Source organism: Ricinus communis, chromosome 10, assembly GCF_019578655.1.
Source record: "Ricinus communis isolate WT05 ecotype wild-type chromosome 10, ASM1957865v1, whole genome shotgun sequence".
Lineage (NCBI taxonomy): Eukaryota > Viridiplantae > Streptophyta > Magnoliopsida > Malpighiales > Euphorbiaceae > Ricinus > Ricinus communis.
The window spans coordinates 19844210-19862222 of NC_063265.1; the positions used below are offsets into that span (position 1 = coordinate 19844210).

The window sequence follows — 18013 nt, forward strand, 5'->3', positions numbered from 1 at the left end:
ATATTAACGGTCTCTGATTCAGCTATTGTTATAGAGATAGTAAAATTTTTCTATCCTTTCTCACTAATTTGCTTCCTTACACAACCTTTGTTATGCCTAAGAAAATGTGACATATAACCATACTTGTTAATTGTAAGCCGATGTTTGCAATGGACACATTCAGCCTTCACTGTCCTATCCGGAAGACTCATTTCTTTAAAATCAGCCCGTGCTTTGGATGTACGCTTTCTTTCTTTGGAACGTATGGATTAGGGTTTTGTGATTTTTTTTGTAATACTCGGAATTTTTCTTTAATATGATAATATAAACAATAATTAATAATTGAGTTTTTATTTAAATTAATTCTACTTTATTTTTATTTGGTTTAATTGGAATGATTTAAATAGAAATTTTAATGCTAGAAAAATAAAGGAGTTATTTTCAATATCCAATTAGTTTGATTTTTAAGAAATTAATTCTTTGAGAAATAAATTATATTTTTGGTTATTCAAATTTTTTCCCAAAATGAATATATATAAGTTAAATTCTATATTTGAGAGTTATAGAAGAATTTGTAAAGGATATCTTATAAAAGAATTATTGGGGAAAAAAAGGCATTTTAATTAGCTAATGGTGTAAAATTTTAATTAAAAAATATTTAGAAAATTGATTAATTAAATTAATTGTGTGTTAGGACTAAATTGGAAATTTATTTTGGAATAAGGATTAAAAGTATAATTTTACTAATATGGGGTTTTAATGAAAATTTGTATGTTTGGTATTTTTATAATTAAATATGTCGGCAAGGGCTTTCTGGTAATTTTACATTTAAAAGCAAGGGTAAATATGTAATTATATATTTTTAATAATTCTAATTTGGCCCAAATTAAATAGTTAGGGGCTTAATTGAAAAGTTAAAGAAAAGTTTAAGGGTTAACCAGAAATTTTGCAGGACAAAATTGTTGTAATTAGAAAAGTTGAGGGGCAAATGGTAAGGAAGTAAAGTGCAGGGACTAAAAGTCGATATGGAAGGAAAAGGAAAGAAAAGAAGAAGAAGAAGAAGAAGAAATCGGGGAGAGAAGGAGGAAGAGAAGGGGCGTCATGTTGAGCAGCGGCCTGAGAGTAGTTTGCTCCGTTAAAGCAAAAAGAAAAGGAGAGAGAGGATTGTCCGAAGCTCATGGCGTGTCAATCGAGAGTGGGCTGGGAGTATATGCAAATGGCTACGGAGTTGGAAGTTCGTGGTGGAGAGAGAAAATGGGTGGCAACCGACATTTTTTGATTTTTCTGGCGAGCTCCAGTGAGCTTTGACTGATCGGAGGACATATCCGGTTGTCATCAACTCAAGCTTTCTAGTGGCACCGGTTGCGTGGCGATCGAACTCCGTTTGAAAATCGACGGCCGAGATCGTTCGTAAATCATTACGGATGATTGGGGGTCGGATCAGAAGATCGGAAGCGGGGATCTTCATCAACGCGTCATTTCGATTTCGTTGGTGCATTTGGATCTCGACCTGGCGTATCTACGATAGACCGCCCAGCGTTTAATCTAAATTTTCGGCGGCGCTGCTGGTTTTATGTGTGCACTGAGTTATTAGGAATTTTCGAAATGAGTTGAACCTTAGAATTATTGTTAGTTAAATAAAACTATACGAGTTGAACCCTAAATAATGAATCATTGGTAGAGTGAGTCGTCGAATAATGAATGATCCAACCCGACCGACTCCCATCGCCTAAAATAAATTGTTGTGGTAGTCGAAAAGAATGTCTTGAGACCCGACCCCATTAAAATAAATTGTTGAATATTTGCGGCCCTGCAGTTAAAATAAATTTGCTTTTAGCATAAATGTCTGCGCAATGCTTTAGGGGAGGTCGGATTTTTCAGAATACGATCAGTTGACGAGATCGAGATTCGAGATGGACAATGGACCGTCACAGGATCTTAGGAGTCTGAACCTAGGACCTAGGATTAATTGTTAAATGTTTCAACATTATTGATTAATTATTTTTCGTGATTAGATAATGCAATTCCTCACCGCCCACCACACGAGGCATCGATGCGAGCCGGAGGTTGTCAAAACTGAGTTAAAGTCATATGTCTGTCATTTATATATGTTATGCCGAGATTTTACAAAATAATTCGACTACATGATTTAATATTTTAATCGGTTATTTTAACCGCTTATTTTAACCGTTTCATCGCCGTGATTTTATATGTCGGGTGACTCGGGACTGACAGATCAAGAACTGAACATGCACCGGTATCGATGATATGAGATTATAGTAGATAAGAAAAAATAAAGGGGTAAAGGTTTGTAAATTTTAAAAAGGTAAATTAGGGAGATTGCCCTATTGAGCCCTCTGAGAGAGAAGTTGCTGAGTAAAGAGGTAAAGGTCGAGCGTGCATCTGAGTAAGGTCCACAGGGGCCACAGCTTATTCTCGCTTATTTGACGACTCACGCTATTTGACCTTAGGACTCAGCCAGAAGGACCCTAGTCGAGTCCTCTCTGCCTCGACGCACCTGATGCCTTAGGCGAGATATCGATAAGGAAGTAAATGCCAAATGCTAATGCATGATACTGTGAGTGATAATTACCAGATTTAAGACTTTAAACCCTCGATGCTCTCCCAGCCGCGCATCAGTAGTTCGTATAATAGAATAAGAGACGAGATGTTCGCCGAGATTAGTTCTCACTGAGGTACTACATCATCAGTAGTATGTGAAAGTTATATATATTTTTTATTTAAGCATGACATGACACGTATATTTTTATATGATTTAATGTTTATTTCAATTTAAATAAATGTGTTATTGAAGTGTTTGAAATCGTTTTTGGATATATGATTTAACTCATTCTCGAGATTGACAGTCTCATTTTCACTATTTTTCAGGTGATTGTTAGTCTTCCCGCAGTTCTTATCTAGCAACCCAACTCCTTCATCATTGGGTTGATGTAATTGATTTTGGTATATTTGACTTGTAAAAATTTTAGATTCTCCGCAGTAGAAATAATAGACTTATTAGTTGAAATTTAATGTAAATTCGACTCTTGCCTAATTATACTGGCAGACCGAATTTAATATGTACAATTTAATGGTTAAGATAAATTATGAATCGGTGAATCCCAGAATTTCATTTGTTTGAGTTGCAGTTTTGGTGGGCTTGCCTAGCCTATCCCACTCGTTTCGTCACGAGCTAGTGCCCAGTCGTGATATTTATTTGTTTAGTATATCAAAACTACGTAGTTTTTTATTTAGAGTTTTACTAACAATTATGGAGATTATCTCGAGACTACATATTTAAAACTACATAATTTTACTTAATAAAATATATATATATATATATATATATATATATATATATATATATATAAATCTAGACACTTATGATAAGAGACTAAGTATTTTTTAATATCAAAACTTAATATTTATATAGAAATATATATATGTATGTATGTATATTAACAAAATACTTATTTAATTCGAATATGATACTTCTATTTTTATATAAATAAATATTAAGTTTTGATATTATAAAAATAAAAATAAAAATAAAAATAAAAATATATAATATATCCAAGTTTAAAAAATTATCTTATATTTCTAAACATAATAACACAATAGATATACTTATTAATACTTTATCTTAATAGTAAAAGTTAAAATTTATTAATTAAAATTAAAAACTGAAGGTTAAAACTTAATTTCTACTACATAACAATATGGTATAGGATTCTTTTATATAATAATATAATATTAGTTAGTTAAGAGACATAAAACTAATTAAGATTATTTAATAAATATAATTAATATCATATTAGCACTATATAATCATAAGTTAATAATGTTAATATGTTAGATGTACTATGTGAATAAACCGTTAGCAGTCACGATGATTGATGACCTAGTGTTGATTTTATTAGATAAAAGATACATTTCTTCTAAAAAATATTTAATAAATAAGATTATATATATATATATATATATATATATATATATATGATTAATGCTGATATTAACACTACATAATTATAATTTTAAAATGTTAATAGATTGGAGAACAAAATGACGAAGATAAAGTGATTAATTAGTTAAAAAAATATTAACGACTTTAGCAACTTATGTATTATAATAGAGACAGTAAAAGCTATATCCTTAATTAATTAATTAATTAATATATATACATACTTGGGTCCAATTCAAATCTTTAATTAAATTAAGATTTGCTCAAAGAAATCATATGGTCCAACACCGACACTCCACTCTATTTAATCTAATATTTGGGTTGGACAAATATGAGATATCTAATAAGTGAAGAGCATGAGATAGAAAAGAAAACGCTTTATATTAAGGTTAAGATATATATAAGATTTCGCTATAACGACAATATAATTGACTATATTCATTTAGACATAATGTTTAATTGTTTTTTTCTTTCCATGCTAGTACCTAGTTAGTCATTATCTATTATATACTAATTAGTGTTTTAATAGTAGATAATTTTTTTATTAAATTAGTATAATTAGAGGATGTATTTAATAGAATAAAAGCTGTAACAATGGCTCAACTTTATTTTATTTATCTCAGAAAATATTTATATATTAAATTGTTATAGAATAAATTTATCTATTATTTATTATTTTTACTGTAATTTTTACTAATAGTAATAGCTTCATTTAAATGTTATGGTTATTATAATAATATTGTTAATGTTATTATTATTATTATTATTGATTTCAACTCGAGCTCGAGCTAATAGATAAATATGTTCACAAACTTTATAAGCGCCAAATCCCAATCAGATGCTCATGCTCACTGCTCTGATGAGCCTTCCTGACTGTAAATGAGCCAGACTCACAAGCTCGAGCTCACGAGCCTATTCGCAAACTTGTTTACGAGCCATTAAACGAACACATTCAAAGCGTCCAGACGAACCCAACAGTGACTTTACCTACCTCTACATACGCCTCGAAACTTTTGTTTGAAAGCGCTTTCTTAACGGCCGGCGTAAATTAATGAACAAACTCGAACGAGCTTTTTATTGACCCGAGTCCCGAGTAGCTCACGAGAAGTTTAGTTTGTTTACAGCCTTGCACGCTATATAATAACATATTTGGCAAAATTTAAAATTTAGATTTAATTAGTCCAAAAATGACAAGTATTAAATAAGTTAAATTTCAACCTTTTAAGGATTAAATAAATCAAATTTTAACTTTTTAAGGATTAAAGAAGTCAAATTTCAATGTTTTTAGCAAATATGCATACAATTTTTGGATAATCAAATTTGAATTTTAAATTTTGTAAAAAAAATTTATATAACATATCACTAGATATTATATCGGTAGATTAATAAAATAAATATTATTTTTAATATATATAATTCAATTAAAAGCTAAAAATTTAATATTTCTTCACTCTTTAAAATATTTAAATTGAATGTACTTTTTGTTAAAAATGGATCTATTTAATTATTAGATATAAGTTCAGATACTTATTTATAAAATAAATATAAATTTAATGTATTTGACGTTTTGCTAAAAAAATATTTAAATAAACGTTTAAATTGAGCAATTTGACTCTTGAAATTAAAGTTAGGGGGGCAAATTGGACCAATGTCCTTGAAATTTTATACGTCAAAATAACCCGAGATATCAAAAGACTCCCACGATTTATGTACATATAGATGAACGTTTATCCAATCCATTTGCCGCTCTAACGCTCTGTTTCCACCGAGAATGGCGGCCATAAACTACCTCTGCCACCCTCCTCTAGTTTCCAACTTTAAACTCCATTGCAAAAAGTCCAAAAACGACGTTGCATTCCAAGAGAAAAAATCCGGTTTCGTCGATTACGATACGGGCCAACACCAAGTTTCCACTCAAGTTACTGGATTCAGGAAATGCGACCTCCAGAAACGTTACCGTTTAAAAGTTGGAGGCGACCGGTTTCAAAGGGACTGGACTCTATCTCAAGTCGTCAGCAAAATTCTAGAACTTAATCCTAAATACGACGATGTTGAGGTTGTACTTAACCATTGGATTGGCCGTTTTGCCCGAAAGAATTTCCCTCGTTTAATTAAAGTATGTAGTTTATCTCTCTTTGAACAATTTGGAGTTTCAGGATTTAGGGCTTTAATTGTATTGACACAAATGCTATACCTTGTTTGGAAAGTCTAGAATATACCAGAATTCGATTCAATCGAATTCTATTTAGTCAATTCTCATATTTCGGAAAGTTTATAGTTGCTAGAATTTAAGCCTTCCAATTTTTTTAAAGGCATTCCTTGAAAGGAACCTGCTTGTTTGGAATGAATCATGTGTAAGAGTTGATTTGATTCTGGCATTCCTTTTAACATGCTTTTCTTTTTTCCTTTTTTAATTGAATGAATTGAACTCTACATAAATATGACCTTCCAACACAAAAATTGATACTACAAAATTCAACTCAACTGAAGTCTTGCATTTCAGACTTCCCAAAAAACTGTGAAAATCATGTTAAAGGTGATATGATTTTGCAAGAATTCAATGGAATTTAATACTTGTAGTCTTTTGTTAAAGAAAAGAAGAGGGCATAATGGTATGCATGGAATCTGTTTGGTCATGTAGGAGATAACGCAGAGGGGCGCTCTGGAGCATAGCAATTTAGTGTTTCGATGGATGAAATTGCAAAAGAATTATTGTGCACGCACTGATATGTATAATATGATGATCAGGCTTCATGCTAGACATAATCTTACTGATCAGGCGCGTGGTTTGTTCTTTGAGATGCAAGAATGGAGGTTTGCTTACTAAATACCTTGTTTTCAGAGGTCAATTATTAATAAGAAGGTTTGAAGAAGTTAATGTTTTGATTCCATATTAACCTTTTCCATTGCCAAATGCCAGGTGCAAACCAGATTCTGAGACTTACAATGCTCTTATCAATGCACATGGAAGAGCAGGTCAATGGCGTTGGGCCATGAATATAATGGAAGACATGCTTCGTGAAGCTGTGTGTATTTGATTTCTTCTTTCCTAATCAATATTAGTGGTCTATTATGATGTGAGCTTCCTTCTTTTTATTTCTATGTTGAAGTGGCATATTTAGGGAAATGTCTGCAACACTGTCTAAAATATAGCTTTGAAGATTACTTCCAGTGGAGCTTTCTGTGGACATATTGGGTGGGAACAGAAAATAAGTTGTAGCCTTTTCTTTCATAAACGATATGGAATCACTTTAGCCCTTCCTCTTTCTTTTTTCTCTCTCTCTCTTCTTTTCTTCTTTTGCACCCTTTTCCTCTTTCTTTTTCCTTTATATATTTTTTACTGTCTTTATGTATGACCTATTGGTGGAGACAGACGATATGGAACTGATACATCTGTAAATCCTAATCCCCATCCCTCAAAGCTCTGTTACCTAACACCCAATGCAGGACCCTTACATATCAGCTGTTATTTGAAACCTTGGTAGTTACTGGTCAACTGTAAAAGGAAAAGAAAACAGAAGTATCCCATCATATTGTTCTTCTGTTTTTGATTTGTGTGTATATATGAATAACATTTAAGTCTTAATCCTTTGCATGCATTCCATGTCATATGGAGAGAAGATGTCTTTGACGTTAAAATTTTCTTGCAGATTCCCCCTAGTCGATCAACATATAATAACTTGATCAATGCTTGTGGATCTAGTGGTAATTGGAGAGAAGCTCTGAAAGTAAGTAAGCAAATGACTGAAAATGGAGTTGGTCCTGATCTGGTGACTCATAATATTGTTTTATCTGCATACAAGACTGGTGCTCAATATTCAAAAGCTTTATCTTATTTTGAACTAATGAAAGGAACAAATATTCGTCCTGATACAACAACCCGAAACATTGTGATATATTGCTTAGTGAAACTTGGTCAGTGTGAGAAAGCTATTGATATTTTTAATTCCATGAGGGAAAAGAGGGCAGAATGCCGGCCGGATATTGTAACTTTTACAAGTATAATCCATCTATACTCTCTGAGTGGGCAGGTTGAAAATTGTAAGGCTGTTTTCAGTACTATGCTTGCAGAAGGTTTAACGCCCACTATTGTTTCATATAATGCTCTGATAGGAGCATATGCTTTTCATGGAATGAGTGAAGAGGCATTATCAGTTTTTAAGAAAATTAAAGCAAGTGGACTTCTCCCAGATGTTGTGTCCTATACATCCTTGCTCAGTTCTTATGGGAGATCAAAGCAACCCAAAAAAGCAAGAGAGATGTTTAACATGATGAAGAAGGCCAAGTTGAAGCCAAATGTTGTTAGCTTTAATGCCCTGATTGATGCATATGGATCTAATGGTTTGCTAGCTGATGCTGTGAAAGTTCTGCGTGAAATGGAGCAAGATGGCATTCACCCAAATATTGTCACCATATGTACTCTTTTGGCAGCCTGTGGCCGCTGCGGTCAAAAGGTGAATATTGATGCTGTGCTTTCAGCAGCTAAAATGCGAGGCATCAAGTTGAACACAGTTGCATGTAATTCAGCTATTGGAAGCTACATGAATGTGGGAGAATATGAAAAGGCTGTGGCTTTGTACAACTCCATGAGGAAAATGAAAGTGGCACCTAATTCTGTTACTTATACAGTCTTGATAAGTGGTTGCTGCAAGATGTCAAAATATGGTAAGGCAATTGAATTTTTTGCAGATATGATGGAATTGAAAATTGCTTTGACCAAGGAGGTTTGCTCATCTGTGATATGTGCCTACAGTAAGCAGGCAAGTGCTTTAGCAAGACTTGAGCTGTTCCAGTTTATTTATAACTTGATAGAGAAATTCTTATCTTCTCTTTCTGTGTTATTTTATAGGGCCAAATCACAGAAGCAGAATCTATTTTCACTATGATGAAGATGGCTGGCTGTTGTCCTGACATAATTACATATACCGCAATGCTGCATGCTTACAATGCTGGAGGTATGAGTTTGTTTATTAAATTACTGGTGTGTGCATTTGTTGTTTATGATGTTATGGGAAAACTGTTTTGTTGATTGCCAAAGTATCTTGCATTGAGCTGCTTACTATAATTAAATAGGCAGGTATGCACATTAAGTGATATGTAAATATAGGTATTAATATATATGTAAGACAACTATGAGTCTTTTGAATCTTCTAGATTATTTTTGTTTCTATTTTGACAAAATTAGCAATATTAGTGTGCAGTAATAATTTCTCTATTTCCAAATTATTAGAAAAAAATATGACCATATCAACAATTATCATCATCCAATTTAGATCGACCTCTCTACTATCCTAGTCTTTAAATTAATCTTTCATGCATGCTTTTTAGCTCTATGCTTTAGAAGCTTTTTTGGTATATGATTCCAGAACACTGGGGAAAAGCTTGCGATCTAATTCAAGAAATGGAAGACTATGATATCCAACTTGATACTATTGCATGTTCAGCTCTGATGATGGCATTCAATAAACGAGGCAACCCATCACAGGTTCTTATTCTGGCGGAGTTCATGAAAGAGAAAGAAATCCCCTTTAGCGATGCTATTTTCTTTGAAATGGTTTCAGCATGTAGTCTGTAAGTAGTGGCTCTTATTTTGTATCATGCTAACGGATTAAACTATTTAAAGATGCATGAAGTTTGTCTTTTCTGGAGAGTTTTATGTATTTATCTATTTTATTTCGAAAATCATCTTATAGACCTGAGCCCTGACTACTGCATGATTCAACCCTTGCTCATCCAAGTATTTGCATGACTGATCTATGCATTATAGTTGGAACCAGATCATGTTGTTTGCTACCTTTCTGATACTTCTTTCATCCTGTAGTGTTCTAGCAAATACCTGCCTATCACCCAGAAAAAAGAAAAAGATATTATCCACTGTTTGAAGGTCAAATACTCCTTACGGCATTAAGCCTTTAAGATGAAACTGCTATTCTTACGTTCTGTTTCATGTAGTTAAATTAGCAGAATGCTTGAAGGAATAGACTCCTTTTTTTGTTCATTTCATGATACACAAATAGATCTAGTAAGTGACAATAAAGTAATTAAACCGATAAGCATCAAGTGACAGAAGTGAGTGCGTCAAGCACCTTATTACTCGGCCAGATCTAGATGAGGCTTTTATGCTGCGCCTCAACTCACTAATCCACAGGCTTGGTTTGGAAAATCCTGAATATTGGGTTTGCAAGAATTATAAATGAAAGAATAGTCTTCCATTGACCAGCTGCTTTGATGTTCTGTGTTTTCTGGCTCTATAATGGCAAGTCTGCTTTAAGCTCTGAAAATCCACTAGCAGTTTCATATTACCGGTTTCATGACCACATGTGCATAGCAAGCATCAGTCCGCCTCTTTTTTTGACTTTTCTATACAAGTGTTGTTGAACATCATTTATTTCCAGCTCTTTTTAGTGGGTAGCTTACTATGCTTTTCTAAATGGATAATATTTGGTCTTTGGTTTTAGATTACGTGATTGGAGGACTATACTTAATTTGATGAAATTGATGGAGCCATCATTCTCTGTAGTATCAATTGGACTTTTGAATCAGCTTCTTCATGTTCTTGGAAGAAGTGGAAAGATTGAGTCCATGATGAAGGTACTCACATATTCTTTTAATACTTGCTTGATAGTTATATTTCGTTTAAAGAACATTTAAAGCCAGCTATAATACTGCTTTCTTATTCCCTCATTTGATTTCTTGAATATAGTTTTTTTCGACATGTAGTAAATGATCCTAGCTTTGTGTGCATGTTGATGGGTGGCTGATGTACTAATAATTCTTTCTTTCTTGATATCTTTTAGGCTAATCCTGCACTATCCTTTTCTTTGCTTGTAAATGCAGTTATTTTACAAGATTACTGCATCGGGTGCTGAAATCAACTTCAACACTTATTCAATCATGTTGAAGAATCTTTTGGCTGTTGGAAATTGGAGAAAATATATTGAGGTAAATAATTTGTCAAATATTATTTCCTTCTAAAATATGTAATTTAATTCCTGTAAAAATTAAGTAAATAAATAGATAGCAGAAATTTTCTCAAATTTCAGCTTCAATTCTGAGCTTTAGTTTGACAATTATGCTGTTTCACTAGTTTGTTGCTTTGAATGTTGTTAAATATCAGTGCAGGGTGATTAATGCATGTGATATAACGACAGAAAAGTTTAGTCAATCAAGGAGTTTGATAGTTGTGTGTTATGTGGCTTGGCGTAGGATCTAATCACAGGTCTAGACACGAAAGGGCCCTTCTTTAAATCTGATGAATTGGTGAAGGCAGACTCGTCCTTGACAGAGCCCCCTCCTAAGATTAACTTTGGAGAGAATGAAATGCTTGCTTCTTATTCAATAGTGAAGGCCTTTTATAGGCTACTGATAACAAATAAAAGGAGATCCTAAATTATAGGCTCTGATTAGGATCTTGAGTATCAAAATCAAAACAATAAAGCAAACGAGAACTCTTAATTAGGTAAGCTTGTACTGGCAGCAATCACTGCGTATAGCCATTTACTGCCGTTGACTTCTCCGTTCTTTGATATTACTATCCAACAAAAGCATCCATAATGACTTTTAATTATAGATCTAAGTCCCTTTACATTGTGAAGATTAAGCATCATATTTCATAATTGTAGTCGTATCAAGACAAAATTATTGCTTATGGATGTTGTCAATGTTTCAGGCATGCAAGGTTAGCTCTTGCCATATTTCTGTCTCTTCCTAAAAATTTTTTGGGAAACAAAACATGGTGATATCCCTTGTTATGTTATCCAATTTCTCTTAGAACTCAGCAACTTTTGCAATGCAGGTATTGGAATGGATGGAGGATGCAGGAATCCAACCTTCAATTGGAATGTATTATGATATATCCTCCTATGTGCAAAAGGGTGGTGGAGCTGAATATGCTGCTATCATACAAGAAAGAGTTGGTACGCAGATTTATCTCCCTTAAAGGAGAAGCATAATCTTATTTAGTTTAATTGCAGTTATATACTATACATTGAAGGTTATTTTATCCGGCCAGCCACCTTCTCCTCTATTAGTCTACCGTTAGCGTAGCCCCCATTGGGTTTTCTTTTGGCATTCTCCTCAAATGTTACAATAGACTTGGCAACATGTCACTTCCAAAAATATTCAGGAAAAGACAGTTGTGTATTTATAGTTTTGAACTTCTGCACACGTAATATGGAAGAAATTGGTGGGGACCAATTGGATACCAAACTGAATACTTTGACCTTTTTCTTCTAGAGCTTCAGCAGATCTCCTACCATAAAACCTTAATTTTGTTTGCAATTATTTAATGCCTTGAACAAAAATGATAAGCTTATATCTGTAGATGTGTGTGCGAATACCACATGGTGGATTTGAACTGGTCTAATATCAGGAAATGATTCAAATATGGAATTCTAATACTACTACACAGAAAACTCTGGGGAATGGGTTGGGTGGGATTACTCGGTGCTTGACTTGTAGTTGGAAGTTTCCCTGGCTCCTTTCAGGGCAACTGCTGGATAAATCGCGTCTTGCATTATTGTGTCGAGTTTACGTATTTACACCCTTAAAAAGGCATTGGTGCATTTTTGCAATATTGATTTTGGAACTTTTTCTAGAAAAGGTTTTGAAGATAATGCTTTGCAGAATCTCTGAGAAGAAAATGTGGGAGTCAAATATCAACAACCAAGGTGTGAGATGCTAGTCCTTCTAGCTTCAGACTAGTCAATTGGGACAGTATTCATCGATTCAACAATTTGCAAGGTTTGTCCTGCCACACATATCCAGATGATGGCAAATATCGAGTTCAGCAAAGATTGGAGCTAAATAGTCCCAAATTCCTTATATGAGAAACCAGTTGCTGCGGTAGATTTTCCTACTGAAATTTATTGGTTTTGCAGCAAGCTTTTCTGAGGACTTCGGCTAAAGCTATGAATGCTTCATCCTGCATATTTGAGAGTGATTGCCTTTTTTGCTTAAAAAGGTTCTCTCTTGTACATTTCCTCCTTTTTCTCAAAGATGGTCTCTATTGTACAAATCCTATCTCTTGGGAGATAGATGTTTTAGTGACATGAGTTGTATTTTTTTATTCACTTTTCAATCCCTTTAGTTGATAGGTCAGGAAAGAGAGTAGCTGATCGGGTTGCTTCAGCTACTTTAAAGCAATGTATTTCTACTGTTTGAATTACAAGGATGTGTAATTGTTCGAAGATCTTTCCAGTATCAATGAGTCTACACGATACACTTAAAAGTCTAACTCAATTGACCATTTTAAGCAGGGTCGTCTTTTTCATATTAAGCGGTCTAACTCAATTGACCAAGGTGATCATTATTTTAAGTGGGTTCGTCTTTTTAATACTGAGGGGTTCATTACTTTTATGGTGAGCATCATTATCATTTTATATGATGATTTCTTTTTTTTTTTTTGGGTTATGATCATTATTTTAGTTTTTAATGGAGAATTTTATTAAATAAAATGATTTAATATTTTTCCTGTGTTATACGTTAGATATCTTACCATGTAGGCCAAAGTGCTTACCTTAAATTATGAATGTGCGACCGAGAAATGTGAACCCAACAGCATCTCCATCTCTTCGCTGCAGAAATTACTGGAGCCCCTACATGGATGGGCCTACAGAATGGAATAAACAATAATTACGTCGTCGTTTTGCCATTCTCACTCAGACGCCTTCGCACTTCCAAACAGACCAACAGCAGACAAGTGTCATTGGTTTTCACATGCCACCACTCTGCCAAACACAATCTTTCAAACCCAATTCAAATTACTATACTACCCATGTCCCCATCCTAGCCGTTACACCCCCTTTTCACCCTTAACGACCCCACACTTCGACGCCGTCATTCCAAAACCCATTAAGGGCATTTCAGTCACTTTCCACCAAACCGAACCCCCCCCCCAAAAAAAAAAAAAAAGCAAACAAACACACTCTCACTTGCAGTGTCAGTAATTTGAATTAAGGAAAGCATTTTGAGTTCAATTCTTCTCTCTAGGGTTTGGTTTTGTTGATTCAACCATGGCGTCCTCTTCTTCTGATCCTGGGTTGAAACCAGAACTGGGCGGGGGTAGCGGCGGAGAGAGTTCAGAAGCAGTGATAGCAAATGATCAGTTATTATTATACAGACAATTAAAGAAACCAAAGAAAGAGAGAGGTTGTACTGCTAAAGAACGTATCAGTAAAATGCCTCCTTGTACTGCTGGTAAACGTAGCTCCATTTATCGTGGAGTTACCAGGTAATTCCTTACTAATTTACATATCTGTCTTTATGCTTTTGGTTATTTGATTTAAAAGTTTTCAGCTTTTTGGTGAATTTGATCTGCTCTTAACTGTTTATGTTATACTATTAATTTGATGTAAATTAGTGATTTTAAATTTTGGATGCCTATTATAAGAAACAATGGATTTTGACTTAAAGGGTAATATTTGTAGAGAGTAATGGTTTAAATTCTTTAGGCATAGATGGACTGGTAGATATGAAGCTCACCTTTGGGATAAAAGTACTTGGAACCAGAATCAAAATAAAAAGGGAAAGCAAGGTATCTCTCTCTTTCTCCGCGTGTGTGTTCAAAGTGACTCGCTTATTTTGTATTTATATTGGGTGATACTGATTCTGTTTTTCATTATTGTACATGGAATTGTTGCTGCTGTTTGTTACGCCAGTATACTTGGGTGAGTTGTTAGCTTGGTATTATCTATTTCTTACATGGTCATGTTTTTCTTTTTTCTTTTGCTTTGGCATTTGGTTGAGATAGATGCATCTACTTTCAGGAGCATATGATGATGAAGAGGCTGCAGCTAGAGCATATGATCTTGCTGCCTTAAAGTATTGGGGTCCTGGGACACTCATTAATTTTCCTGTAAGATACTCATGTCGAACATTTTCACTTCTAATTTTTTCTTCTCTATTTAGTTTTATGTTTAACAATTAGAAGCTTGTTCTGTACACTTTGAACTTCGTGGATGTATAATGTTCTGTAATTATAATTGAGTTCCCTATTGATATGAAATGGTAAGTATTGGAGTATGTTGCTTTCTTTTACTTTTCTAAATATATGTTTTAATTTCTATTCATGCGATTATTTTCTTCTTTATGCACCTTGTAAAGTATAATAGTTGTGGTCCAGGTCACTGATTATAGTAGAGATCTTGAGGAAATGCAGAATGTGTCTAGAGAGGAATACCTAGCATCTCTTCGTAGGTACATTTCTGCCCTGAAAAATATGCTTTAAACTGTGTCTCAGCTGCTTTAATAAATTATCGATGTATTCTGCAGAAAGAGTAGTGGGTTCTCTAGAGGAATATCTAAATACCGGGGACTTTCTAGGTACGCCATTTCTCTTGTGCAACTTATTTATTTGCAAAAACAGCTGTTTGGGTTCAGAGGATTAGATGATACATCTTTTTGGTTTTAGGAATTACTACTTCTTGAGAAGAAATGGTTAGTGCAAATTTGTTCTTCACCTTGGATGCCATAATGCTTCCTTCTATATTTTATTCTGATTGTGTTCTGTGCTTCAGAAACCACTTGAGGTTGCAATATTGTTGCAAGTTGACTATGTACTAAGCTTCCCTAGTTCATTATTAGCTATGCCAACCGCAGAGATGAATCCTAATTCTACTAGTCAAATGCCATTCATGTTCCTGTATGACAATACAAGTTTTTGCTGTTAGTATGCCTTAGAGCTGTCTATGTTTTTTCTTTTTCTGACATATAGAGATAGATACCTTGATATTTCTGTGCATGAATTACTTTTGATATGTGTTTGTGTCTTTTGTTCTATACTCTGGATATCACAAAGCAGCCAGTGGGACTCATCATTTGGTCGTATGCCTGGATCTGAATATTTCAGTAGCATAAATTATGGTAAGGTCTGAATTTCTAAGTTCAAGGAATTTCTTTGATCGGCAACCTTGTGTTAGAGTTGTGAAATCCTTTTTTTTTTTTTTTTTCCAAGAATCAACTTTTGCCAAAATAACTGGCAACTGCAGGATTCTATATATTTCTTATTTCTCCTTCCAATTTTCCTCCAGAACCGGTACCATCTATCTAATGGTAATATCTCATTATAAGGTGCAGCTGATGATCCAGCAGCAGAAAGCGAATATGTTGGCAGTCTTTGTTTTGAAAGGAAAATTGATCTAACAAGTTATATCAGATGGTGGGGGTTCAACAAAACTCGTGAATCTGTCTCCAAATCATCAGATGAAAGAAAACATGGTTATGGTGAAGATATCAGTGAGCTTAAATCATCAGAATGGGCAGTGCAGTCTACTGAGCCTTACCAGATGCCCCGTCTGGGCATGCCTGACAACGGTAAAAAGCATAAATGCTCCAAGATCTCTGCCTTGAGCATTTTGTCACACTCGGCTGCTTACAAGAACTTGCAAGAGAAGGCGTCAAAAAAGCAAGAAAACTGTACTGATAATGATGAAAAGGAAAATAAAAAGACTAATAAAATGGATTATGGCAAAGCAGTTGAGAAGTCTACAAGTCATGATGGCAGTAATGAGAGACTTGGAGCTGCATTAGGCATGAGTGGCGGATTGTCTCTTCAGAGAAATGCGTACCAACTCGCTCCTTTTTTGTCTGCTCCACTTCTAACCAACTATAATGCCATTGACCCCTTAGTAGATCCCATCCTATGGACATCTCTAGTTCCTGTTCTTCCTGCTGGATTTTCTCGTAATTCTGAGGTAGGGTATCTTCACTCCTTCTCTGTTTCCTTTAATTTAAGCTTGTCCGTTCCTTTATGCATATTTTACACACACACACACGTTCGAAAAAAGCATGAGGCTGGATCACAACTCTCTTGACAAAAAAATACATTAATAGCCTGTTTCGAGGTGACAGAACCCGAGTCTGCAGCTTCCTTAGAAGTTTCTGTAGAATTATTTGATAAAGTTCGGATGTGTAAGAGGGAGCCACAGAAAAGAACTAGTTTCTCTACTGTGATTTTAGAATGGCTGTGAAGTACTTGTCCATCAGAGGAATAGGAAAATTAAATGAAACAGGAAGGTTTGATATGATATAAATATGAAAGGAGCTGACATGAAATTTTATAGAGAGATTTAGTAATAGATAAAGATTGTGATATTGTGTCTCCATTATGTGAAATACAAAATGAAATGTCATATAGAGTTAGTTTACTTTCTGAATTTCACACAATATAGTTTTGCAATATGTTGAACAGGATGGGGCTGCAAATAGTGTCTTGTATGTTAACTTGTGAAATATCACATTCTGGGGCTTCAACAATTTCATTACCTACCTGATTGATCAAGGATAAACTGTTTGTGGTTATGGTTCTGGCTTTTATTGCACCACCATCCATGCTCGTGTAAAATACCCATGAAAGTAGAGTGGTAGTGGAAACAATTAACTGGAGTTAGAAGTTAGAACTCTACTATGACATTACACAAACAAAGCCTCTTTCTTTCCTTGGATGTATTTATCCAAAACTTCATCTCATAGAATCCTTGCTTATTGTGGTGCAGGTCACAAAGACAGAGACAAGTTCAACTTATACCTTCTTTCGGCCGGAGGAGTGAGCACATTCCTGCTTCTGGTTGTACACTGGAGGTTCTGCTGATGAATGAAAATATTAAAGTAAAACTTCCTGATCATTCTTTTTTCCTTTTTTCACTTTTCTCTTAACAATCCATATTTAGGACAATTTTATATAGGACAGGAAGTATTATGTACATTGATTACATGTAGAGGTTTCAACACATGCTGATGTATTATTTCCTGATATGTTCCAGAAAATATATATCAAATATGTATGAGAGTTGGATGAGCATAAAATTATGTTAGAACAGTCAAAACATGTTTGTATAGAAACAAAAAAATCATCAACTCCTCACCATTTACAAAATTTAGCCAGTGATACAGCTAAATTTTTAGTTTCTGCACTACTTGCTCTTGGCTGTTCAAAAGAAACTTTGGTCAATCTGAACTCTGTTTTTGTTGCTCTCTTTCTTTGTTTTACTTCAGCAAATTTGTCCCATTTACTTGTTTATCAATGAATAGGATATACTTTTTTCTGTCAAATCTTAAATGAGATGATGTAGTAAA

General features: G+C 34.1%; 2 protein-coding genes across 9 annotated transcripts; both read left to right on the plus strand.

Annotated features, from left to right (window-relative positions):
* The first annotated feature begins 5636 nt into the window (after nt 1-5636).
* LOC8287666 (pentatricopeptide repeat-containing protein At2g41720) lies at nt 5637-13175 on the plus strand. Of its 4 annotated transcripts, none has more exons than XR_003080456.2 (11): nt 5638-6056; nt 6582-6754; nt 6861-6966; nt 7591-8700; nt 8790-8895; nt 9307-9511; nt 10399-10531; nt 10778-10882; nt 11147-11399; nt 11736-11856; nt 12566-13175. XR_003080456.2 is itself a non-coding variant. In XM_002529460.4 (10 exons), the coding sequence occupies exons 1-10, from the start codon at nt 5712-5714 to the stop codon at nt 12613-12615; spliced, it is 2454 nt and encodes an 817-aa protein (XP_002529506.3). In that variant the 5' UTR covers nt 5642-5711; the 3' UTR covers nt 12616-13175. The 4 variants fall into 4 exon arrangements, 2 of the variants coding, with proteins under 2 accessions (XP_048236012.1, XP_002529506.3); XR_003080457.2 differs by lacking the exon at nt 11147-11399 and having other exon boundaries at nt 5641-6056; nt 12566-12682; nt 12820-13175; XM_002529460.4 differs by lacking the exon at nt 11147-11399 and having other exon boundaries at nt 5642-6056.
* A 651-nt stretch (nt 13176-13826) lies between these two features.
* On the plus strand, nt 13827-17913 carry LOC8287667 (AP2-like ethylene-responsive transcription factor At2g41710). Of its 5 annotated transcripts, none has more exons than XM_015725579.2 (9): nt 13827-14171; nt 14392-14474; nt 14599-14607; nt 14707-14795; nt 15063-15136; nt 15212-15262; nt 15738-15802; nt 16010-16632; nt 17434-17913. In XM_015725579.2, exons 1-9 carry the CDS (start codon nt 13954-13956, stop codon nt 17485-17487), a joined length of 1266 nt encoding a protein of 421 aa, XP_015581065.1. In that variant the 5' UTR covers nt 13827-13953; the 3' UTR covers nt 17488-17913. The 5 variants fall into 5 exon arrangements, with proteins under 5 accessions (XP_015581065.1, XP_015581067.1, XP_015581066.1 ...); XM_015725581.2 differs by having other exon boundaries at nt 13828-14171; nt 16016-16632; XM_015725580.2 differs by having other exon boundaries at nt 13828-14171; nt 15741-15802.
* The last annotated feature ends 100 nt before the right edge of the window (nt 17914-18013 follow it).

Excerpts from the sequence above, each read along its gene's own strand:
- LOC8287666 (XM_002529460.4), top strand. The coding sequence starts at position 5,712 with ATGGCGGCCATAAACTACCTCTGCCACCCTCCTCTAGTTTCCAACTTT. Across the intron at positions 8,896-9,306 it reads GCATGCTTACAATGCTGGAG|AACACTGGGGAAAAGCTTGC; the intron begins GTATGAGTTTGT and ends ATATGATTCCAG. Across the intron at positions 10,532-10,777 it reads AGATTGAGTCCATGATGAAG|TTATTTTACAAGATTACTGC; the intron begins GTACTCACATAT and ends TTGTAAATGCAG.
- LOC8287667 (XM_015725579.2), top strand. The coding sequence starts at position 13,954 with ATGGCGTCCTCTTCTTCTGATCCTGGGTTGAAACCAGAACTGGGCGGG. Across the intron at positions 14,172-14,391 it reads ATTTATCGTGGAGTTACCAG|GCATAGATGGACTGGTAGAT; the intron begins GTAATTCCTTAC and ends TAAATTCTTTAG. Across the intron at positions 14,796-15,062 it reads GGACACTCATTAATTTTCCT|GTCACTGATTATAGTAGAGA; the intron begins GTAAGATACTCA and ends GTTGTGGTCCAG.